The 24,454-nt window shown below is 42.2% G+C and overlaps 2 protein-coding genes and 1 pseudogene across 7 annotated transcripts in view; 2 read left to right on the top strand and 1 right to left on the bottom strand.

The window, feature by feature from the left end:
- The window catches only part of FAM117A (family with sequence similarity 117 member A), a 78,297-nt gene extending 77,092 nt beyond the window's left edge, over nt 1–1,205 (bottom strand). For 2 of the 5 annotated variants that reach the window (XM_078374216.1, XM_054256284.2), the window contains exon 1: nt 543–624. The gene's annotated coding sequence lies outside the window, so the exon portion shown is untranslated. Of the gene's footprint in view, nt 1–542; nt 625–1,042 lie in introns of those variants that run through there. The other 3 variants (XM_078374217.1, XM_054256285.2, XM_078374218.1) reach the window with 3 other exon arrangements.
- Nucleotides 727–24,454, top strand: part of KAT7 (lysine acetyltransferase 7) — a 40,050-nt gene continuing 16,322 nt past the window's right edge. Inside the window, exons 1-7 of one of the 2 annotated variants that reach the window (XM_035301279.3) lie at nt 727–898; nt 3,762–3,909; nt 9,482–9,658; nt 11,125–11,364; nt 14,106–14,188; nt 19,841–19,930; nt 22,446–22,544. In XM_035301279.3, coding sequence (XP_035157170.1) covers nt 884–898; nt 3,762–3,909; nt 9,482–9,658; nt 11,125–11,364; nt 14,106–14,188; nt 19,841–19,930; nt 22,446–22,544 — 852 coding nt within the window. In that variant the 5' untranslated portion in view covers nt 727–883. The remainder of the gene's footprint in view (nt 899–3,761; nt 3,910–9,481; nt 9,659–11,124; nt 11,365–14,105; nt 14,189–19,840; nt 19,931–22,445; nt 22,545–24,454) is intronic. The other variant, XM_035301280.3, reaches the window with a different exon arrangement.
- On the top strand, nt 14,509–15,321 carry LOC144582672 (UMP-CMP kinase pseudogene; annotated as a pseudogene).

Genomic DNA, 24,454 nt, shown 5'->3' with positions numbered 1-24,454 from the left:
TCACCCCAGGGCCCCCAGTGCTCTCAAACCCAAACACAGTGCGGGAAGGAAATGGGCGCTAGCCACAGAGCTAAATTGGGAATTCTTTTGAGCTGCAGCTTCTGGAAAATGGTTTTGCCACCTCCTGCGACATCAACTAACTTACTGTCAGCTAAGGGCAAGGACAGTGTCTCCTCTACCAGACAGGAAACTTCCTGATGGCGGACGCTACCCTTTAGTTCCTTTTTCAATTCCCCATTCCTACCCCTAAAAGACACAGGATGGTTCTCAAAATACGGAGTTTCTTTTACAAAACATCCCTCCGCAACTTTGAGTTTATATAGTAAACGGAAACGTCCTTTAAACAATCAGGCAACGAAGGGGTTAAATCTAATCTCAGCAACCTGATGGATTCTGGGGAGGTTTCCTTCCTCGAATCTAGAAATTAAAACGACCGGGAAGGGAATTTTGCCTAAGGTAAAGATGAGAACCATTTACATCAACTGTCAGGCTTCTGCCCCAAACAAGAATGGCTACCGACGCCCAGAAAGAGTGCCACTCACGTAACTAAAAATGCCTGGCCCCGGATTCCACCACGGGAGTCACTTTCTGCCCAACTTCAAAATGGCACCCACTAGCTTCACCAAAAGGATCGAACCTCCCAGCACTCTCTTTGGCCCGTAACGTCAGGTGACGCGAGACCCAGCCGGAAGTGAAGGAAAAAGCGCTTCAGCCCGCGGCGCCTGCGCAGAACGCTTCAGACGCTGAGAGGCAGGAGGCACTAGGGATCGTCCGCAGGATTGGGACTGCTACAGAGGTCGCCACGGAGCCCGCCGGAGCCACCGTTCCTGCTGCTGCTGCCGCCGCTGCCCGAATCGGAACCGTCGGGCCGCAGCCGCCAGCAATGCCGCGAAGGAAGGTGAGAAACCGGAGAGGAGGGATGGCGGGTTTCTAAGGACAGTTGATTGAGCACCGTGACGCAGTTGACCACGCCTCACAGTGCTTGGGTCCCAACTTCCCGCTCCCCCGACCCTTGCTCAGCCACCCTCTGTTCTGTCCATACCCAACAGAAAAATGTGGGCCCGACCCTGGCCTCGGCCTTTGCTCGCAACTATTCCCGCCCTCTGCTTGCCTGGATCGGAGGCGTTCTTACTGTTAATTGGGCGCTGAAACGTCTGGAAGGAAATTGATTGGCTGGTGACGCCGCCTGTTTGGGCTCAACGGTCACCTCCCCGCGTGCGGGGGCGGTGTCTGGCTCGGGCCCCAGCGCTCTACCATTGGCTGGAGAGAACGATCCCTCTTCTCCTGATTGGCCGCGGTTGGCAGTCTGTCTCGTGGGGGCGCGGCTTAGCCGGACCTCGATTGGGTGGCCCGAATCCCCGCCTTTCCGAGTGGGAACGCTGATAGGTGGAGAGGTGGGGTTTTGGACGTCTTGTTCCTTCCCAGGTGTGGGGCACAACAAAGCGAACTGAGTGTTGGGAAGGCAGCGCCCACTCCCAGGGGATCCTATTCCCAGGGGATCCTACTCAGGCTGGTTGCCTCCAAGCCGTAACCTTTCCTTATTTGCTAGTTCGACAGCGCGTAGAAAATGCAGTTAGTAAAAATGAACAACTTAAAGAATTACAAGAGGCTTAGGAGATGACCCAGGAATGGCCCTGTCCCTTTTTGCAGCTGAACTAACGGGGAGGTCCATGGAATTCCGCAAGCCACTCAGGCAGTGGCAGATCCAGAATATTGAACAAATTAACTCAATTCAACAAATGTCTATTGACTCCTTCTGCTGGGTGGTTGCTGAAGGTTCAGAAATTAATTAGACGTGATCCCTGGCCTAAGGATATCACAACCCAATAGGAGAAAACAGACATGAATAACTTTACAAGGATCTAGTAAGTTCTCTGCTTGGAGGTGTATACGGTGTGTTACAGGAAGGAAGTTAAGGAGCAGTTAAATCTGTTCTGGAGTACTATGGGAGGTATACTGGTGAAAGCCACATCGAAGAGGTGAGTTCCATTATCAAGCCAGGAAGGAACAAGTCTCATGTCAAGGCTTTAAATATCTAGGTAATTGGACTGTAATGGTGACTTTTAAGATTCCCCCTTCATTTTAGCCATTTTCTGTGATTCCTGCTCATTTCCCAGGAGGTTACCCTTGAATTATTTGGAAAGCTGGGTGGTGGTCTTGCTCATTTCAGTAGAAATCTTTCTCTTCACAGAGGTTTTTCATGTTGAAAATGTACACTTTTTAATGTCTTCTAAAATGACCCAAGCTGGTAGGTGGTATGTGTATGTGTATACATTTATTTTTTTTTCAGACGGAGTTCTATTCTAATTGCCCAGGCTGGAGTGCAATGGTGTGATCTCGGCTCGTTGCAGCCTCCGCCTCCCAGATTCAAGCGATTTTCCTGCCTCAGTCTCCCTAGTAGCTAGAATTACAGGCGGATGCCCACGATACCCACCTAATTTTTGTATTTGTAGTAGAGACACGGTTTCACCATGTTGGTCAGGCTGGTTTTGAAGTTAGTCCCCTTTCTTAATTTCCCAAATAACAGGTTCTTGAAAATGTACATTTTTTAGTAGCCTGTTTGGTGGCAAACCTGTCTTAATCTGTCCTGAGCTACTTTTGGCTTCTATGTGTCTCATTTAGTGCTTCTGTTTATATCTTTTGCTGCAGTTGTTATTGGGTATTATTTGCAGGATATATGCAAAGTACTCCTCTTCTAAAATTCCAAAAACATTACAAATTCTAAACACAGCTGGCTTCAGGCTTTTGAATAAAGTATTGGGACTCACAGTGTGAATCTTTGTATTGTTTTTAGCAAATACTCTTTGGTTTCTGGTTTTGTAAAGGGTATAGTGTTAGAGCTCAATTGAGAAAGGTTATCTTTGTGGCTAAAAATTCCTCAAGAGGATAATAATTAACAAATAATTGTTCACTGAAAAAATGGTTTTGAAAAGAACTGTTTTTGGATGCCCATGAGTCTTCATGTGCAAGCTGCCTTTTTGGAAGATAGACGACTTTCATGTGGAGAAACCTCAAGGATAGATGGCACACACACTAACAATTTTTATCCTTCTTAAATTCTTTTGGGATCAGAGTTGTGGTCCATGATATTTTGAAATAGTATATATGGTTTTTTAAAAATGTGATAGCTTTTCATGGAGGCATTGAATAAAAGCCACTCTAAAGTTAAGTGAGGTCCAGCACCAGTGATTTTCTCACTACTGTAGACTTTTTTTTGGTGATATTGATCTCCAAATGATCTTGGTTTAGACATAGTGCTAATACAGTAAGAATTAATTCTCTTCATGCCGGGAGTGGTGGCTCACATCTGTAATTCCAACACTTTGGGAGGCCTGACCAACATGGTGAAACCCCGTCTCTACTAAAAATACAAAAATTAGGTGAGGGTGGTGGCAGGCTCCAGTAGACCAGCCACTCAGGAGGCTGAGGCAGGAGAATTGCTTGAACCCTGGAGGTGGAGGTGTAGCTGAGATTGTGCCATTGTACTCCAGTCTGGGCAACAAGAGTCAGTGAAACTCCACCTCAAAAAAAAAATTAATTATCTTAATTTGTTTGAGAAGAGCCCCTTATTTGTAGGTTGTTCCATTTAAGAGTTCTAAATAAAGTTGCTTGGGGGTTGGGAGGATAGGAAATGCTTGTGGAATCCTTTCTTAGGTTTGAAAACTTAGGTGTTTTCAGTGTCACAGCTTTTATTTTCAGTGTTAATGCAAACCCTTAGACCAGATGCTACTGTGCTAATGTCTGGATTTATGGCATTGCAGAGAAATGCAGGCAGTAGTTCAGATGGAACCGAAGATTCCGATTTTTCTACAGATCTCGAGCACACAGATAGTTCAGAAAGTGATGGCACATCCCGACGATCTGCTCGAGTCACTCGCTCCTCAGCCAGGCTAAGCCAGAGTTCTCAAGGTAAAAATCTTCATTTTTCCTTTCCACTCCTCACATCTGGCTGTCCATCACATTATTTTCCTAGTTAGTGTGGAAACTGGTGTAGATGACAGTGCACCAGATGATTGGTAAAATGTAGAATGAATGCAGAGTTGTCAGGTCTTTAACCATGCTTCTGTTGGGGGCTACTATCCAATTTGTAGACTCAAAGGAACTGTGGATGGTATAATGGATAGACACACATGTATGTCTCAAGTCTTTTTTTTTCTTTTTTTTGAGATCGCAGAGTCTCCAGTAAAATGGGAATGTTATCCTTGTACTTTTTGTTTGAATGGTTTAGGCTTAGGGACTTGAAGTACAGATGGTATCTGACTTATGGTGGTTTGATTTAATGATTTTTTTTTTCTCTTTACTGTGGTACAAAAGCAATATGTATTCAGTAGAAACTTTTTGAATTTTGAATTTCAGTCTTTCTCTGGGGTAGTGATATGTGGCCCAAATAATTTCTCATGATGCTGAGCAGTGGCAATGAGCCGTAACTCCCAGTTGGCCATTGGATCATGAGGGTAAACTGATATTCTTCAGTATACTGTCTTTAATAAATTAAATGCAGTATTCAACACCTTATTAAAAATAGGCCTTGTGTTAGACGATTGTGCATCATAGCTTAGCTTATGCTACCTTAAACAAGCTCTAAACACATTAGCCTATAGTTGTGGCTAATGTGTTTAGAGCTTGTTTAAGGTAGCATAGGCTAAGCTATGATGCTCTGTAGGTTAGGTGTATAAATGCTTTTCGTTTTTATCTGCAGACAGGGTCTTGTACTCTGTTGCACAGGTTGGAGTGCAGTGGTGCGATCTTGGTTCACTGAAGCCTTGACCTCCTTGGCTCAAGCAATCCTCCCACCGCAGCCTCCTGAGTAGCTGGGACTACAGGTGTGAGCCACCATGCCTAGCTAATTTTCATTGTTTTTTGTAGAGACGAGGTCTCATTATGTTGTCCAGGTTGGTCTTTTTTTTTGAGACGGAGTTTCGCTGTTGTTACCAGGCTGGAGTGCAATGGCACGATCTCGGCTCACCGCAACCTCCGCCTTCTGGGTTCAAGCAATTCTCCTGCCTCAGTCTCCCAAGTAGCTGGGACTACAGGCGTGTACCACCACACCCAGCTAATTTTTGTATTTTTAGTAGAGACGGGGTTTCACCTTGTTGGCCAGGATGGTCTCAATCTCTTGACCTCGTGATCCACCCGCCTCGGCCTCCCAAAGTGCTGGGATTATAGGCGTGTGCCACTGCGCCTAGCCCCAGGTTGGTCTTAAACTCCTGAACTCAAGCAGTCCTTCCACCTTGGCTGCCCAAAGTGCTGGGGATATAGGTGTGAGCCCCACATTCAGCTTATAAATGCATTTTTTTAAATAAATGCATTTTGAACTTACAGTACTTCAACTTATGATAGTTTATAAAGACTTAACCCCATTATAAGTCAAAGAGCATCCTTAGTCCTTTAGACTTGTTATTGGTGGAGGCCAGTACTTCTAAAACCATGTCTAATTCTGGAATGTAAACCCAATACACACTTGATAGATATAAATAGTTGTACCTAAATATCAGTGTGGAAATATGTAATTTTGCTTTGGTAATAAAGAATTGAGAATCTTGGGGTTGCCCCTCTAGTGCATTTAGGCATTTGGGCTTAGATTTAGAGGGTACCCTTAATCCCTCCTGACTCTGCTCTGGTATTCCTTGAGGAGGAAAGAAAGTTGCAGCTAATACGGAAAGCTGATGATCCATAGGTGATAATAGATTAAGGGGAAAAAAAATTTAACATGTTTTGAGCACCTCAGCAGTGTTGCTTTAGTTACTTTTTTTTTTTTTTTTTTTTTTGAGACGAGTCTTGCTCTCTGTCGCCAGGCTGGAGTGCAGTGGTGCCATCTTGGCTCACCGCAACCTCTGCCACCTGGGTTCAAGTGATTCTCCTGCCTAAGCCTCCCAAATAGCTGGGACTACAGGTGTGTGCCACCACGCCCAACTAATTTTTGTATTTTTAGTAGAGACGGGGTTTCACCATGTTAACCAGTATGGTCTCGATCTCTTGACCTCGTGATCCACCCGCCTCGGCCTCCCAAAGTGCTGGGATTATAGGCGTGAACCACCACGCCCGGCCTTTTTTTTTTTGAGATGGAGTCTCACTCTGTTGCCCAAGCTGGAGCGCAGTGGCATCATTTTGGTTCACTGCAGCTTCTGCCTTTCAGGTTCAAGTAATTCTCCTGCCTCAGCCTCTTGAATAGCGAGCGCCAACATCCCTGGCTATTTTTTTTTTGAGACAGAGTTTCGCTCTCGTTACCCAGGCTGGAGGGGCAATGGCGCTATCTCGGCTCACCGCAACCTCCGTCTCCTGGGTTCAGGCAATTCTCCTGCCTCAGCCTCCCGAGTAGCTGGGATTACAGGCACGCACCACCATCATGCCCAGCTAATTTTTTTTGTATTTTTAGTAGAGACGGGGTTTCACCATGTTGACCAGGATGGTCTCGATCTCTTGACCTCGTGATTCACCCGCCTTGGCCTCCCAAAGTGCTGGGATTACAGGCGTGAGCCACTGCGCCCGGCCTTTTTTTTTTTTTGAGATGGAGTCTCGCTCTGTTGTCCAAGCTGGAGTACAGTGGTATCATTTTGGCTCACTGCAGCTTCTGCCTCCCAGGTTCAAGTAATTCTCCTGCCTCAGCCTCTTGAATAGCTGAGATTATAGGCGAGCGCCAACATCCCTGGCTATTTTTTATATTTTTAGTAGAGACAGGGTTTTGCCATGTTGTCCAGGCTGGTCTCAAACTCCTGACCTCAAATGATTTGCCAACTTTGGCCTCCCAAAGTTCTGGGATTACAAGCATGAGCCACCATGCAGGGCCGTACAATGATGTCTTAAAGGCTCTAATAGGAATTTATGAGTAGAGGGGAATACGTTATTCCCATTCTTGGCAGATGGAACAGCATGTCTTAAGGAAAAGACATAATATTCTTAGAAAGTGTAGTTGACCATGCCCTAGACACCTGAAAACTAAATATTCAAAACTGCTAGGAAATGCATAAGCACTGGGTCTCTTTCTAGTTATTATACCTGGTGACCACAGAGTTGCACATCTGCAGGGGCACCATTTACAGTGTCATCAGTGTAAGGTGGTCCTCCCGAGAGGAAAATGTAGATCATATTGTGAAAGGAGTCCCCTGGAGGTGTACAGACTGATGACCTTGCTTTGTGCTAACTGCTCACCCAAAAGCTTGGAACTTACAGTTTTCTTTGGAGAATCTATAACATTTCTTCAGATTTTTTTTTTTTTTTAATATATGTTGGGGGTGCATAGCCATGAGAGAGTGAGGCTGGCACAGCACCCTGGTCTGTGCATCCCACCCTCCAAAAATGAAAAAAAATTAATTAAAATAAAATATACTTTAGAGAGGATTTTGAATGTTCTCACCACAAAGAAATGACAAACATTTGAGATATGGATATGCTAATTATCTTGATTTTATCATTACACAATGTATATGTCTTATCTGAATGTCAGAGTATACTCCATAAATATGTGTCATATTGTGTCAATTAAAAACAAAACTAAAACGTATTTATTAAAAATATGCATTAAGGCCGGGCGCGGTGGCTCATGCCTATAATCCCAGCACTTTGGGAGGCTGAGGCGGGTGGATCACGAGGTCAAGGGATCGAGACCATCCTGGTCAACAAGGTGAAACCCCGTCTCTACTAAAAATACAAAAATTAGCTGGGCATAGTGGCGCGCAGCTGTAGTCCCAGCTACTCAGGAGGCTGAGGCAGGAGAATTGCCTGAACCCAGGAGGCAGAGGTTGCGGTGAGCCGAGATAGCGCCATTGCACTCCAGCCTGGGTAACGAGAGCGAAACTCCGTCTCAAAAAAAAAATAGCCAGGGATGTTGGCGCTCGCTATTCAAGAGGCTGAGGCAGGAGAATTACTTGAACCTGAAAGGCAGAAGCTGCAGTGAGCCAAAATGATGCCACTGCGCTCCGGCTTGGGCAACAGAGTGAGACTCCATCTCAAAAAAAAAGGCCGGGCGTGGTGGTTCACGCCTATAATCCCAGCACTTTGGGAGGCCGAGGCGGGTGGATCACGAGGTCAAGAGATCGAGACCATACTGGTTAACATGGTGAAACCCCGTCTCTACTAAAAATACAAAAATTAGTTGGGCGTGGTGGCACACACCTGTAGTCCCAGCTATTTGGGAGGCTTAGGCAGGAGAATCACTTGAACCCAGGTGGCAGAGGTTGCGGTGAACCGAGATAGCGCCATTGCACTCCAGCCTGGGTAACAAGAGCGAAACTCCATCTCAAATTAAAAAAAAAGCTTTAATTTCAGCTTTGAATTTCTTTTATTTTTTTTGTCATCAGGTTGGAGATATAAAAGGGCTGCTGAGTGCCTCAGAATAGGTTTTTCCATCCAAAAAACAAAAAATACTGTATTCCTGCCTTATCTTTATGAATCTATTATGATTGTGCCAGAGAGGATAATCAGAAAGAAAAAATTGGCCCCCTTTTTTTTTTGAGTAGCTGGGACTACAGGCACACACCGCCATGCCCAGCTAATTTTTTGTATTTTTAGTAGAGATGGGGTTTCACCATGTTGACCAGGATGGTCTTGATCTCTTGACCTCGTGATCTACCCACCTCGGCCTCCCAAAGTGCTGGGATTACAAGCGTGAGCCACCACGCCCGGCAAAATTGGCCCCTTAAGAAAGGAAATCGTTGTGTTTGTTGTTATATCTTTAGCAATAGAATATATGTTTTATGATGGATTAGAAAAAGGGAAGAATGAATGAGAAGGTGCAGCTAATATTTATAAACCACTGTGTACCACGGATCATGTTAAATGCTTTACATGCATTATCTCACCTTTTCCTTACCACAAACTGATGAGGAATGTGCTACTGGTATTCCCCTCCCCACCTTTTTTTTTCAGATAGAGTTTTGCTCTTGTTGCCCAGGCTGGAGTGCAGTGATGCGACCTGGGCTCACCACAGCCTCCACCTCTTGGGTTCAAATGATTTTCCTGCTTCAGCCTCCCAAATCCACAATTAGCTGGGATCACAGGCATGTTCCACCACACCCAGCTGATTGTGTATTTTTAGTAGTCGAGGTTTCTCCATGTTGGTCAGGCTGGTCTTGAACTCCCAGCCGCAGGTGATCAGTCAACCTCGGCCTCCCAAAGTGTTGGGATTACAGGTGTGAGCCACCACACCCGGCCTAGTATTTTCCTTTTCAATAGGTCAGGAAATAGCCTTGGAGAAAATAACTTGCCCGAGATGCCCCAGCTAGTTGTTATGGTAGAAAGCAGTTGAATCGACTTCAGTCATAATTCCAGAACCTAAAGTATTAATGCTGTACCACATTATACTGTATACCTGAGCTAGGCTCTTTTGCTGATATTTTATTTAATTAAATAGATATTTTAAAGCTTTGTTGGATTTTGTGAAATATGAAGAGGAGGAGGAGCTACATTCTAATAAATCATATGGATAGGAAGTAAAACAGATTTCCATCTTTTTTTTTTAATTTTCTTTTAAAATTGGGATCAGATTCCAGCCCTGTTCGAAATTTGCAGTCTTTTGGTACGGAAGAGCCCGCTTATTCTACCAGAAGAGTGACCCGTAGTCAGCAGCAGCCTACCCCAGTGACACCGAAAAAATACCCTCTTCGGCAGACTCGTTCATCTGGCTCAGAAACTGAGCAAGTGGTTGATTTTTCAGATAGAGGTGAGTAGTGGGTATGGTATGACTTAGAGCCTATTAAGTCATACCTATTACAGAGCATCTGGGTGAATTTCTCTTTAAGGAGGCCTTGTGGCCACTGCAGATGCATGCCTAATACTTGAGCTAGATGAATGCTGTTTATTGCTTCCTTTCTTATGTCTTCCTGAGGACAGTTTGCTATCAGAGTATTCTCAAGGTCCAGAGTAGCTGGAGTATATTAAATCAGACCTGTAACAGGAAAAAGAGACTGAGCCTTCTCAACCACCAGTGAAAAGGGCTTGAAGCAGACCTTCTTATAGCCATACTTAGTCCATTTCTCTCCAATATTTTTTTTTTTGAGACAGAGTCTCGCTGTCTCAAGCTGGAGTGCAAGTGGCGCGATCTCCTCTCACTGCAACCCAAGCTGGAGTGTAGTGGCGCGATCTTAGCTCACTGCAACCTCTGCTTCCAGGTGCAAGCGATTCTCCTGCCTCAACCTCCTGAGTGACTGAGATTAAGTGCCCGCCACCACGCCCAGCTCATTTTTGTATTTTTAGTAGAGATGGGGTTTCACCAGGTTGGCCAGGCTGGTCATGAACTCCTGACCTCAGGTGATCCACCCGCCTTGGCCTCCCAAAGTGCTGGGATTACAGATGTGAGCCACCGCACCCAGCCGAAGCAGACTTCTTCTAGCCATAATTCTCAGTCCATTTATCTCTAAATTTCTCAATGCAGAGGTTACAGACTAGTGAACTTCTTCTAGCCTGTCCACATGGTTGGTTGGTTTGCTGGCATGGTGTTTAAAATTTTTTAAATTTGTTGCTAGTTTTTGAAAACACAGTTATTTCATATGAAAGCCTGGATTAATAGTTTATTTTAAACAATGAAAAGATCTGGGACCACTGGGTGGCCAGTCACCCATAGTAATAATTGGCCGGAGTTGAATAGCAGTTGTCCCCTTTAGATGGACAATGAGCTGTCTATTTGGCCTTGCTGAGTCCCTTTAGGCATTTGGTTTGCAATTCCTGAGTCAGAGTCTGGAATTTCAAGATCGAATTGTTAGACTACCACAGGTTCACTCGAGTCTAAGTCCATTCACATATTAAATCTGTTCAGTGTCATCCAGAAGGACAATCACTTTCGCTTATCTCCTGTACTACGTATCTCCTAGGAGGGAAGTGGGATAGTAATGTTTTTAAAATTTATTTCCATCCAGTTTTGATTATCCATGATTAGCCACTCAGGAGAAACACAGATAAGTATAATAGGTAAAGTCCAAATTGAATTTTAGTCAGAATTTAAAGTTGCACGAAAGGAGTGGTGTAGTAGTACCTCTTCATTTTCCATTTAGCCTTCTAGCAGTTGAGTAGCTAAAAGTTACTGGTTGAATCATAGAAAGAGGATTTGGGAAGCCCATAAACTCTTCTGAATAGTAAACCTCTAGACAAAAGAACCCCACTCATAACTTCTACCAATTGCTTTTGCTTTAGAAACAAAAAATACAGCTGATCATGATGAGTCACCACCTCGAACTCCAACTGGAAACGCACCTTCTTCTGAGTCTGACATAGACATCTCCAGCCCTAATGTGTCTCATGATGAAAGCATTGCCAAGGACATGTCCCTGAAGGACTCAGGCAGTGATCTCTCTCATCGCCCCAAGCGCCGTCGCTTCCATGAAAGCTACAACTTCAATATGAAGTGTCCGACACCAGGCTGTAACTCTCTAGGTCAGTGTGCCCCAGCTTTATGACATCCTTTGTTCTGTGGTTCTCTCTCCCAGCATTATCCAGAAGTGTTTTGTGTTCTATTGGGATTTAGCTTCCTAGGCTCTTCAGTGGTCATGTGCTGATTGATAATGAGTTGCTCCCTTGAATAAAAGCATTTCTCTTCTTGGCCTATGGCCCATGGTAATAGAACTGGTTTTTCGAGAGCTTTTCCCAGTTAAAAAATTCCCTCCTTTTCCCAGCAAAAACAAAAACTATCTTAAAATACCTTGTTGGGTGGCACAAAGCTCAGTGAGGACTACTTAAGGGTAAGCTAGTGCAGAATAGTGGTTGCACGGCCATAGCTGTTAAGGTAATGAAAAAACATTTCCTGTCAAGAGGCTGTGAAATTAAGAGTATACATAAGACCCTGGCCTTCTGTAACTAGTAATTTTAGGTCTTGTGCTTTGTGTACTTAATAAGTATAAACAAGATAAAATATTTCTTCTGTGATAAATAAGTATCTTGCTGTTTTCTTATGCGTTTTACCCCTTAGTGAACTACTTTAGAGATTCTTTTAGTGGTTTGAACCTTATTTGTGCACCTTCAGTGAGCTGAAGTGTGAATATTGGCCTTAAGCTTTTGTCTAGAGTTGGAAGATGCTGATTGGGAGATAAGGGGCCTTTCAGTACTGGATCTGCTTCTGAAATTCACCCTTTGCATGTAGCCATCAAGTTAGAAAAAATGGTAGAACAGAGTAAGTTGCTGCTTGGCAGGCCACTAGTACATTTTCTGTAGTGGTTTCTTTGTTTTTATAGAGAGATAGGGGTCTCACTTTGTTGCCCAGGCAGGATGCAGGGGTGTGATGCACTGTGGCCTCAACTCCTGGGCTCAAGTGATCCTCCCATCTCAGCCTCCCAAGTAGCTGAGACTACAGGCACATGCCTTAAAGCTTGCCTTTTTTTTTCCTTATTTTTTAGGGATGAGGTTCTTGTAGGTTGGTCTTTAACTCCTGGGCTCAAGCAATCCTCCCTACACAGCCTGTTGAGTAGCTGGGACTACAAGTGTGAGCCACCATGCCCAGTGGTTTTCTGTACTGTTTAATTAATTTGGATCATTTCCTGGTCTTAGCAAGAGTTTCTCAGATAATTTCATACCATCAAAATAAATAAATACAGCAAAGTTCTCCTGAACTCCATACTAGTTGTCACTCAAAGAAGATAATTGTTTCAGGCCTTCATCGATTTCCTTGGAATAAACAGTGAAAAACTAAGAAAGACAACATATTACACTACTATAAGAGATGATGGCAAATGTGCTTTGAGAGTTTAAGGGGATCTACTTGCCATGCTGCAAGAAAAGGAATTTTCCTCAGCTTCTGCTTGTTACTAAATATGTGTTGCTAAATTGTTCCTTTTATTTTATGTATTATATTTGGCCAGTCATTCAGCAGATGCTTTACTGAATATTGGTCATCTGCTGGACACTGTTTTAAGTTACGAGGATGTAGCTGTGAACAAGTCAAAGTCTGTTCTCATGGAGCTTAGATTCTGGCTGAGGAAGGCAGACAGACAGATATATATCAACTGGAGATAAAATGCTGTGAAGGAAAATAAAACTGGGAGTGCTGAGAGTAGGCTATTATTTGTGTATATACATATGTATACAGTTGGGTGTATACATATGTATATGTGACACATACATATGTAGATGGCTAGGGAAGGCTACTCTGATATGGTCACATATGAGCAGAGACTTGCTGTTTGAAAGTTTGAGAATAAGCATTATTGGTAGGGAGAAAAGCAATTGCAAAAGTCTCTGGGCAAGAGTGTAGTTAACTAGTTTGAGGAACACTTAGAGGCCAATATACTTGGGGCAGAGTGACCAGAATGAAAAGGAGGAGATAGGTCAGAATAGGGCCTGATTGTATTATTTATCCCTAGGAGTTAGCCTCTCAATGGGGTAGACCATAGGGTAAATAAAAAATATGTTGCATTAGAGGAATGTTTACTTTTATTTATTTATTTATTTTGAGACAGAGTCTCACTCTGTAACCCAGCCTGTAGTGCAGTGGCATGATCTCGGCTCACTGCAACCTCCACCTCCCAGTTTGAAGCGATTTTCATGCCCCAGCCAGCTGAGTAGCTGGGGATTACCGGCATGTGCCACCACACCTGGCTAATTTTTTGTATTTTTTAGTAGAGACGGGGTTTTGCCACGTTGGCTAGGCTGGTCTCAAACTCTTGGGCTCGAGTGAGAAAGTTTACTTTGACTTTGGTTTTAATGTATTGGAACTTTGAAAAGTATGAACCTGAGCTTCCCAAGTATTCTTGTTTTTGAGTCAGTCTCACCGTGTCACCTAGGCTGGAGTGCAGTGCTGTAATCTCAGCTCACTGAAACCTCTGCCTCCCAGGCTCAAGTGATCCTCCAGCCTCAGCCTCCCGAGTGTCTGGGGCTACAGGAGTGTGTCACCACGCCCGGCTAATTTTTGTATTTTTAGTAGAGACAGGGTTTCACCATGTTGGTCAGGCTTGTCCCTGAGCTCGTGGTGCACCCACCTTGGCTTCCCGAAGTGCTGGAATTACAGGTGTGAGCCACAGTACTGGACCTCAAAGTATTCTTGATCCTAGTCTATTCCTTAAGAGTTTTATGTACTTGTAAAAAATTGAAACTCTGTAGGAAAGTTTAAAGCGCGTAAGTCGTAGAGAAACATACTACTTTCTAAGCCTGTCTTTCTTGAGATTAAGTTTTCCCTCCTTTAACAGGACACCTTACAGGAAAACATGAGAGACATTTCTCCATCTCAGGATGCCCACTCTATCATAACCTCTCAGCTGACGAATGCAAGGTAATTGTGTTCTCATTTATTCAACATACACTTACTGAGTGCTTACCATTTGCCAGGCACTTTGCTAAAAACACTGGGGATACAGTGGCCCGCAGGAAGGGCAGGGTCCTTGTTCTTACATTGTAGTGGAGGAAACATAAAAAACAACTGTGCTTTTTTAAACAAAAGTAAGTTAAACAGGCAAAAGAATCATAATATGTAATGAGTGCTTTGAAAGAAATTAGCAAGGAGATTATGAAACATTTGGAACATTAGCCACTAGTGCATTGATATTTTCTATTGAAAATCGGCTTTGAGCCCTCAGTGTCCGGCTGAGGCGTGGTGTATGCTGAGCCGCTGCCACAGCCGGCTGCTCCACGTCCTGGGCCTTAGCTTCTTGCTGCAGAACCTCCACCTGATTCTCCTCTGCCCTCCCGTCTCATGAAGCCGCTGGTCGTGTTTGTCCTCGGCGGCCCTGGTTCCGGCAAGGGGCCACAGTGCGCCCACATCGTTGAGAAATACGGCTATACACACCTTTCTGCAGGAGAGCTGCTTTGTGATGAAAGGAAGAACCCAGATTTACAGTATGGTGAACTTATTGAAAAGTACATTAAAGAAGGAAAAATTGTACCAGTTGAGATAACCATCAGTTTATTAAAGAGGGAAATGGATCAAACAATGGCTGCCAATGCTCAGAAGAATAAATTCTTGATTGATGGGTTTCCAAGAAATCAAGACAACCTTCAAGGTTGGAACAAGACCATAGATGGGAAGGCAGATGTATCTTTCGTTCTGTTTTTTGACTGTAATAATGAGATCTGTATTGAATGATGTCTGAGAGGGGAAAGAGTAGTGGTGGGAGTGATGACAGCAGAGAGAGCTTGGAAAAGAGAATTCAGACCTACCTTCAGTCAACAAAGCTGATTACTGACTTACATGAAGAAATGGGGAAAGTGAAGAAAATAGATGCTTCTAAATCTATTGATGAAGTTTTTGATGAAGTTGTAAAGATTTTTGACAAGGAAGGCTAATTCTAAACCTGAAAGCATCCTTGAAATCATGCTCGAATATTGCTTTGATAGCTGCTATCACAACCCCTTTTTAAGGCAGTTTTAATCTTTTATAACCACATTTCAATCAGTGGCTGGAAAGTATGTGGTAAAACAAATTAAATTATTTATGTTTTTTTGTTGTCACAGGAATAGACGGTGAATTCAGGTTTAACTTCATCTTAGTTATGGTGCTCACTAAACAAAGAAGGGTATCAGCTAGTTTATTTTTTTTTATTTCAAAAGGAATATCCTTTTATAGTTTGTGCCTTCTGTGAGCAAAACTTTTTATTATGCATATATATATATATATATCCCTTTAACAATTACAACGTGTTAGGATTTAGGGATACCCACTTTCTCTTTTTCTTGCAAGTTTTAAATTTCCAACCTTAACTGAATTTGTGGACCAAATATCAAAGGAACTTTTCTGTGTAGTCAGTTCTTGTACAATGTCTTTGGTAAACAAACTGAAAATGGATTCTTAGCAGTGTTTTAGTATTTATCAAATAACTGACCATTGGCTATAGAAAGGTGAGAAAACTTAGGCTTTGTTTTACTACAACTTGTGCAAAGTTGTATGACAGGGCATAGTCTTTGCTTCCAAGATTTGGGTTGGGGGCACTAGGACTTCAGAGTCTGGCAGAATTGTCAGCTTTATTCTGACATAATCTAAGGGTATGAGGCAAGGATTACATCTAATGCTTGTGTTCCTTGTAATCTGTTATATAGTGTTATTCATGATTCCGCTGATCTTAAAATTTCTAGCAGTGGAACCTTGAAATGCATGTGACTAGATTTATGCTAAAATGATTCAGTTAGCATTTTAGTAACACTTTAAAGGTTTTTTTGCTTCCTTTTTTTTTTTTTTTTTTTTTGAGACGGAGTTTTACTCTTGTTACCCAGGCTGGAGTGCAGTGGCACAATCTCGGCTCACTGCAACCTCGGCCTTCTGGGTTCAAGCAATTCTCCTGCCTCAGTCTCCCGAGTAGCTGGGACTACAGGTGCGCACCACCATGCCCAGCTAATTTTTGTGTTTTTAGTAGAGACGGGGTTTCACCTCGTTGACCAGGATGGTCTCGATCTCTTGACCTCGGCCTCCCAAAGAGCTGGGATTATATGCGTGAGTCACTGCGCCCGGCCAGGTTTTTTTGTTTTCTAGACTTAATAAAAGGTTAGGATTAATTAGAAGAAGCAATCTAGTTAAGTTTCCCATTTGTATTTTATTTTCTTGAATACTTTTTTCATAGTTATTTGTTTAAAGAGATTTAAAAAGCATTGCACTTTGGTCAGAAAAATAATAAATATGTCTTATAAAACAAAAAGAAAATTGGCTTTGAAAACTGCAAGGGACTTATTCCACTATGGACTAATTTGCATAAATATGTGATCTTAATATTTATGCATTCAGTTCTCTTCTGATACATCTGTGAAGTCATTTTGCTTTAAAAAACTTTTCATAATTCTTGTCCCTTTTTCTGTCCATTTCTGTGAAATACTTTTTGTTACTCTCAGTTACACCTACTCTTGGCTAATTTGTCTTTTAAATTCTGGAAACATAGCTCCTAAATAACCTTTGGGATTTTGAAATGATGTATTTAAGAGTAGAGACTCAGATCCTGTTTTGTATGTTCCTGTGTGGGCTGCTGTTCCCAAGGATGGAACCAAAGATCTAATTATGGGGAAGCAAGCGTGGAAAATGCTATTAATTAAATGGATTGCTCCGGTGGTATTGGACAGGTTATCCAAGCTGGTTAGACCAAAGTATTCTTGTTGTTTTTGTTGTTGTTACTTTGCTAATGAGGCCAGGGTCACAGTTTTATTCCTGTCTGAGCCAATTTCATTCTGAGGAAAGTTAGATTCCTTAGCTAACATTACTTTTCCCTGAGTCAGGAAGTATTCTCTTATATGCAGCTAGACCACAGGGGTGAAAGTTTCTTTTGTGTATTTAGTCTTTCAGCCAAGTAGTACTTTCCATGCTTACGTGGATTTTAAGGTCTATGACCCTACTCTTGTCCTTCTTCATTCAAAATCTTTTTATAAGCAGCAGTTTCTGCTCTGTGTAAAAGTAAGTTGTACGTCTTCTCATTGTCTTCCCATTAGTCTGGGACTAAATCAAAACAGAAAAAACTGCCCATACCTGTGTTAAAAGCATGCAAGGCTCCTAAGGTGGTACTTTCTCTGAAAATAACTGCGATCTCTGCTTTCTGAGAGTTGTTCTCTACCACTTGTCTTTAAATATAATGATCTGATACCATGGATCATTTTACATAAAAGTCTTCCAGAGATGTCTATTGCTTTTGAAATTGTTGGTTTGTAGCAATATGACCATGTTACGTTAAGCAGTTTATTTTAGAAAAAGAAAAATTTCAGTTTGGTGAAGAAAATTCTTACAAAAGGAAAACATTTCTATCCTGAATTTATCTTCTTTGTTCGCTCATCTTTGCAAGGGGCATTAGGCTCAGCATAATCCATCTTTACTACTGGAACGTGTGCATAGAACAGCAGGAGAATTTCTGAGATGATATATTTTTATTACATGTAGATCCTTAAGTGGAAAGATTAGACAAATTTCCCCACATTTATTAACAGCTCTAGTGTTTTTAAAGAACCTGCATATACATGATTGCTCTTGAGTTTCCCAGGACATCCTTGCAATCAGTGATGTAACTGTTTGTATTCAGTCATATATTCCTATAGCTGCTTGTGCTAAATACAGGTATCTGAGGATTCAGTGAATAAAAGACTGCATTTAAGGAGCTCGTGTTCTCATAGGGGGCAGCGACATAAGCCTTCAAATTAATAAGTAATTTTGTGCAGTGATAAATATTGTGAGAAAAAAGGATGAATGATACAGAGAGTGACTGTTTTCGGGGTGAGGGTGGGGACAGAACTCCTTTTCCCAGGGTCGTTCTGGAAGAACTTACTGAGGAGTTGTCATTTGATCTGGGAAATGGATGATGGCAAAGAAGCAGTTGTGTAAAGATCTAGGAGAAAAGATACTTAAGTGGAAGGGACAGCAAGTACAAAGGCCATGAGGCGCAGTTAAACCGTTGTGTTTGAGAGGCTGAATTAAAATAGGTTGTGTATGGCTGGATCCAGATCATGAAGGACCTGTGGACCTTGGCACAGTAATATATTTTTGTTCTGATAGAATAGGAAGCATTTGGGGGCTTTAAGAAAGGCACAATAGGATTTCATGCACACTTTTTAAAACTGAAGGCTTGCTAATATGGAGAATGCAGTGTGGGGACAAGAGCTGATGCAGGGTAGGGTGGTTGGGAGACTGCATGGAAGTTCAGGCAGTAGTTGGTGGCCTGGACTAGCTTTGTATGGGCAGCAATTCTAAGACTAGGTTGGATTCGGGATATGTTTGAGAGTGGAGCAACCTGTTAGGCTTGTTGATGGATTTGATGTGAGGTGTGAGAAAAGAGAAGAATCTAGGGTAACATTCAAGTTGTTGACCTGATCAGCTATTCAGACAGTATTTTCATTTATTCATATTGGGAAGATTTGGGGTAGAGCAGATTTGTGGAGAAATGCCAGTTGTTCTGTTGACCATGCTGAGTTTTAGTGGTGAAGTGGAATAAGCAGTGGATGTCAGTTCCCCATTCCTAGATTATGAAGCAGAAACTATTGAAAGCTGATGTGATTTGTCTGAGGTCACATAACTACACAGTTAAGGTTCCTTTCTGTTGCCCAGGCTGGAATGCAGTGGCGTGATCTCTGCTTACTGCAACCTCTGCCTCCTGGGTTCAAGTGATTCTCATGCCTCAGCCTCCCAAGTATCTGGGATTACAGGTGTGCACCATCACGCTTGGCTAATTTTTGTATTTTTCGTAGAGATGGGGTTTCACCATGTTTTCCAGGCTGGTCTTGAACTCCTGGCCTCAAGTGATCTGCCTATCTTGGCTTCCCAAAGTGCTGGGATTACAGATGTGAGGCACCACGTGGGGTCAAACCCAGGTTTTCTTTTTTTTGAGATGGAGTCTCACTCTGTTGTCCAGGCTGCAGTGCAGTGGCATGATCTCGGCTTACTGCAACCTCTACCTCCTAGGTTGAAGCAATTCTTCCGCCTCAGCCTCCCGAGCAGCTGGGACTACATGCACCTGGCATCATGCCCAGCTAATTTTTTGTACTTTTAGTAGAGATGGGGTTTCACCACGTTGGCAGGCTGGTCTCAAACTCCTGACCTCAGGTGATCCCCCTACCTCGGCCTCCCAAAGTGCTGGGATTACAGGCATGAGCCACTGTGCTCAGCCCAAACCCAGGTTTTCTAATGTTTTCTTTGTACTTCCTTACTCTATTCTTGAACTTCCTCATGCTTTTTCTTATTTATTATACTTTAGGAAGAGTCCAGGCTCAGTCATCAGACATGATTAAAATTTTAGTGATCCCATTATTTAGCTGTGACCATTTCAACTTCTCTGATTCTGTTATTGGCTGAGAAGGCAGAATGTGAAGCTGCCTTATGTCTTTCTTGTAGAGATTGTGATAATAGGTGTAAAGACCCTTTGAAAGTAAAGTACAACATAAATTCAAGGCATTATTATTGTATTCTTATGCTTTAAGTAAACGTAGTCTTAGAAGCAGGTGGATTTATTGACGTTGTTGATGGTTGCAGGTGAGAGCACAGAGCCGGGATAAGCAGATAGAAGAAAGGATGCTGTCTCACAGGCAAGATGACAACAACAGGCATGCAACCAGGCACCAGGTATGGGCCTTGTGAAAGCACTGGCCATAGTTAGAGGTCCATTTCTTGGATCTCCTCTATAATTATCTTCAGACATATCTATGCCTCATTTCCTGTGGTATTTCTTCCAAGATGTAAACTTAGAATCACGTTTGTTTTTCAAATAGTAAATTTTCACAAAGCAAACACTTCTACTTCATGAATGAGGGAATCATGCTATCTATAGTAGTTGTAATAATAGATTATTCTGATTATTCAAAAGATGACACTTGCTGCTTCATTCCCTCACTTTGCATCTTTTTTTAGAAAATTGTAGCTTGCTTTCAGACCTCTCCACTCTGCTAGCACCTTCCCAAGGCCACCAGTAACTTCTCAGCATTTGACGCTTGTTGACTGTGTCATTTTTCTTCTACTCGTCTCTCTTCCCTTGGATTATAGGAAGCATCCTGGCTTGGTCTTAATCCTCTTCCTGCCTCTGTCAACATTCATGCCACATTGCGCTTAATTCCTTGCTCTTCCCTAAATGGCTTTGGTCTTTACTCTTGCTGTTTTCCTGCCTGGAATGCTATCCCTCTACCAAGAAGAGATTGTATTTTCTTTCAAGGCCTGTGCAGTTCTCACCTGTTGTAGGAGTTTTTTCCAAATTCTCTCCCACTGTTACTGAATTTCTTCCTCATGTATTCCCTTTGTAGTGCTCTCGAAATGTCAGCCTTTGTCACATATTATATTTTGTTCATCATTTAGGTGTCTGTTTTTGCAGTTAGATTATTGGTGGAAAGCAGAGATGTATGGTGATGAGGAAGAAGTTTGGCTTTGGAGCCAAACAGATCTGAATTTGAATACTGATTCTGTAACTCTAGCTGTGTTGTCCTGGGGAAGTCAGCTAACCTCTCTAAACGTTACTTCTTTGTTAATAAGCAGAGGTAAATAATGCCCACCTTGAAGGGCAGTCAGCTAAATTATGTGTGTTAAATACCCAGTGCTTGGCAGGTAAAGAGCACTCCGTAAGTGGTAACTACACTTACTTCCTTGTCTATCTTGGGTTTTATTCGTTTTTTTTGAAATGGAGTTTTGCTCTTTTTGCTCAGGTTGGAGTGCTCCCTGCAACCTCCACCTCCCAGCGATTCTCCTGCCTCAGCCTCCCAAGTAACTGAGCATGCCACCACTCCCAGCTAATTTTGTATTTTTAGTAGAGACGGGATTTCACCATGTTGGCCAGGATGGTCTTGAACTCCTGATCTCCAGTAATCCACCCTCCTCAGCCTCCCAAAGTGCTGGGATTACAGGCATGAGTCACTGTGCCCAGCCTTGGGTTTTATTATTATTCTGTTTTTCTATTTAAATGAATGTATGTAAATGAAGTTTTGTACCACTGTTGATCAGATCCATTAGCATTAACTGGAAGACAGTAATTATTCTGTATCTATAAATGATTAGTTGAAATGATCTTAATTTTATTCTTGTTGCTTTGGTGGAGATGTCCATCCTTGGTTTATGTTAATATTAAAATAAGTTTGTATTTCTGAACCTATATTTAATTGGCAGTAAAGGTAATGGGGTGATGAGAACCAGATTTAGAACTTTTAAATTGTCATATTCATGAAAAAATTAGCCAGGCCTGGTGGTACACACCTGTAGTCCCAGTTACTCGGAAGGCTGAAGCAGGAGGATGGCTTGAGCCCAGGAGGTAGAGGTTGCAGTGAGCCATGATTGTGGTGGTCCATTCTAGCCTAGGCAACAGAGCGACACCCTGCCTCAATAATAAAAATGAATAAAATAAAATTGCCATATTATTTGCAATGTGGCTAGAACATTTCTGTCATTTTTTTCCTCTTTAAAAGTTTTAAAACATTTTTGGTACTTTTTAATTTTTTAAATTTTTATTTTATTATTTTATTTTTTTTCGAGACGGAGTTTCGCTCTTGTTACCCAGGCTGGAGTGCAATGGCGCCATCTCGGCTCACCGCAACCTCTGCCTCCTGTGTTCAGGCAATTCTCCTGCCTCAGCCTCCTGAGTAGCTGGGATTACAGGCACGCACCACCATGCCCAGCTAATTTTTTGTATTTTTAGTAGAGACAGGATTTCACCATGTTGACCAGGATGGTCTCGATCTCTTGTGATCCACCCGCCTTGGCCTCCCAAAGTGCTGGGATTACAGGTGTGAGCTACCGCACCCGGCCCTAATTTTTATTTTTGAGATGGAGTCTCGCTCTGTCTCCCAGGCTGGAGTGCAGTGGCATGATCAGCTTGCTGCAACCTCTGCCTTTTGGGTTCAGGTGACTCTCCCGCCTCAGCCTCCTGAGTAGCTGGGATTACAGGGACGCACCACTATGCCTGGCTAATTTTTGTATTTTTAGTATAGACGAGGTTTCACTATATTGGCCAGACCTCAGGTGGTCTGCCTGCCTCGGCCTCCCAAAGTGCTGAGGTTACAGGCGTGAGCCAATGCACTGGGCCTTGGCACTTTCATTTTGAAGCTTAGCTTCATAATGAGTTTTCTAGCAAGCTTTTCAGTTTTCTCCTTTTTCCTTTTAGGCACCAACGGAGAGGCAGCTTCGATATAAGGAAAAAGTGGCTGAACTCAGGAAGAAAAGAAATTCTGGACTGAGCAAAGAACAGAAAGAGAAATATATGGTGAGGAAAAGTTAAATATTTAATGAGCATGAGCTCCTGCTATCACATTTGATTCCTTTTGCTTTCTGAGCTTCGGCCTTTCAGATTTGCCATTTAGTATTCTCTATATGTGACTACCAAGTGACTCCTCTATGGCATTTTAAGTTTATATCATCCCCAAAACTGATTTGTTGAGAGTGGAAACACGAGGTCTTGGGAAAATGAAATACAATTAGAATTTAGATTAAAAAAAAATTAACCCACTAGTTCATAAATTTTACTGTCATCTTAAAGGGTCAAATTTACCCACTGGCACACATGCCGTGGCACTGGAGATATCTGAAGAAAAATATTCAAGCTTAATAGTAGGCCACTTACTTTAATGGAAAAATAGATTTCCTCTATGATTAAAAGGTATTAATTGGGTGAATATTCTATAATAGATCTTTTTTTTATTTTTTATTTTTTTATTTTTTTTTGAGATGGAGTTTCGCTCTTCTTACCCAGGCTGGAGTGCAATGGTGCGATCTCGGCTCACGGCAGCCTCCGCCTCCTGGGTTCAAGCAGTTCTCCTTCCTCAGCCTCCCAAGTAGCTGGGACTACAGGCGCGCGCCACCATGCCCAGCTAATTTTTGTATTTTTAATAGAGACGGGGTTTCACCTTGTTTACCAGGATGGTCTCGATCTCTTGACCTCGTGATCCACCTGCCTCGGCCTCCCAAAGTGCTGGATTATAGGCGTGAGCCACCGCGCCCGGCCCCTGTAATAGATCTTCTTATAGTATTTTAACATTTTTTTTCTAACTTTAGAAGTGATGTACATTTGTAAGAGAATTTAGAGTGATTAAGCAAAGTATGTGGAAGAAAACAAATCCTACTACTTAAAAATAGCCACAGTTAGTGCTTTTGGATATATCCTAGCTTTTTCACAATCCCTTATTTACATAATTAGCTTCTTACTGTATGTAGCACTTTAGATTCTGTCTTTTCACTTAAACATCTTTTTTAGGAAAAGATTTTATTCTAAATTTATTAATACATGCTTACTACTGAAAATACTGAAAATGTAGAGAAAAAACATTCCAATAAAAAATTGTTCTTCAAGATGGAAACCACTGCTTAACATTTTAATGTATGTTCTTTCAGTCTTTTTCTTTTTTTTAAAGTATTTATTTTAAATTTTAGATAAGGTGGCTACATGTGCAGGTTTGTTACATAGATCTATTGTGTGTTGCTAAGACTTAGGCTTCTAATGATCCTGTCACCCAGGTAGTGAACGTAGCACCTGAAAGGTGGTTTTTTGACCCTTGCCCCCTCCCCACTTTTGGAATCCTCAGTGTTTGGTGTTGCCTTCTCTGTGTCCCTCTGTACCCAGTGGTTAGCTTCCACTTGTGAGAACACGCTCTGTTTGGTTTTCTGTTTTTTGTTAATTTGCTTAGGTAATGGCCTCCAGCTGCATCCATGTTGCTGCAAAGGACATGATTTAATTCTTTATGGCTGCTCTTTTAGTCTTTTTCTGACATTTTAGTTTTTTTTTTTTAATAGAGTTGGAATGTTTTTTTATTTAGCCATTAGAATAGATTCTTAAATGTAGGTCTTGGGAAGACTTAGAGCATTGTTTCATTATGACAAAAATATGCCAGACTATAGTTGACCCTTTGTATCCACGGATTTTGTTCCCGTGGATTTAACCAACCACGGATCAGAAATATTTGGGGGAAAAAAGTGTGTGTGTGTCTGTACTGAATATGTACAGACTTTTTCTTGTCATTGTTTATGAAGTAGCACAGTGTAACTGCTATTTACATGGCATTTACATCACATTATAAGTAATCTAAAGATGATTTAAAGAATACTACAGGATGTACCCAGGTTATATGCAAATATGACATTTTACATAAGAGACTTGAGCATCCATGGATTTTGTTATAT

Source organism: Callithrix jacchus, chromosome 5, assembly GCF_049354715.1.
Source record: "Callithrix jacchus isolate 240 chromosome 5, calJac240_pri, whole genome shotgun sequence".
NCBI lineage: Eukaryota > Metazoa > Chordata > Mammalia > Primates > Cebidae > Callithrix > Callithrix jacchus.
This window is presented reverse-complemented; position numbering and strand designations above follow the sequence as displayed.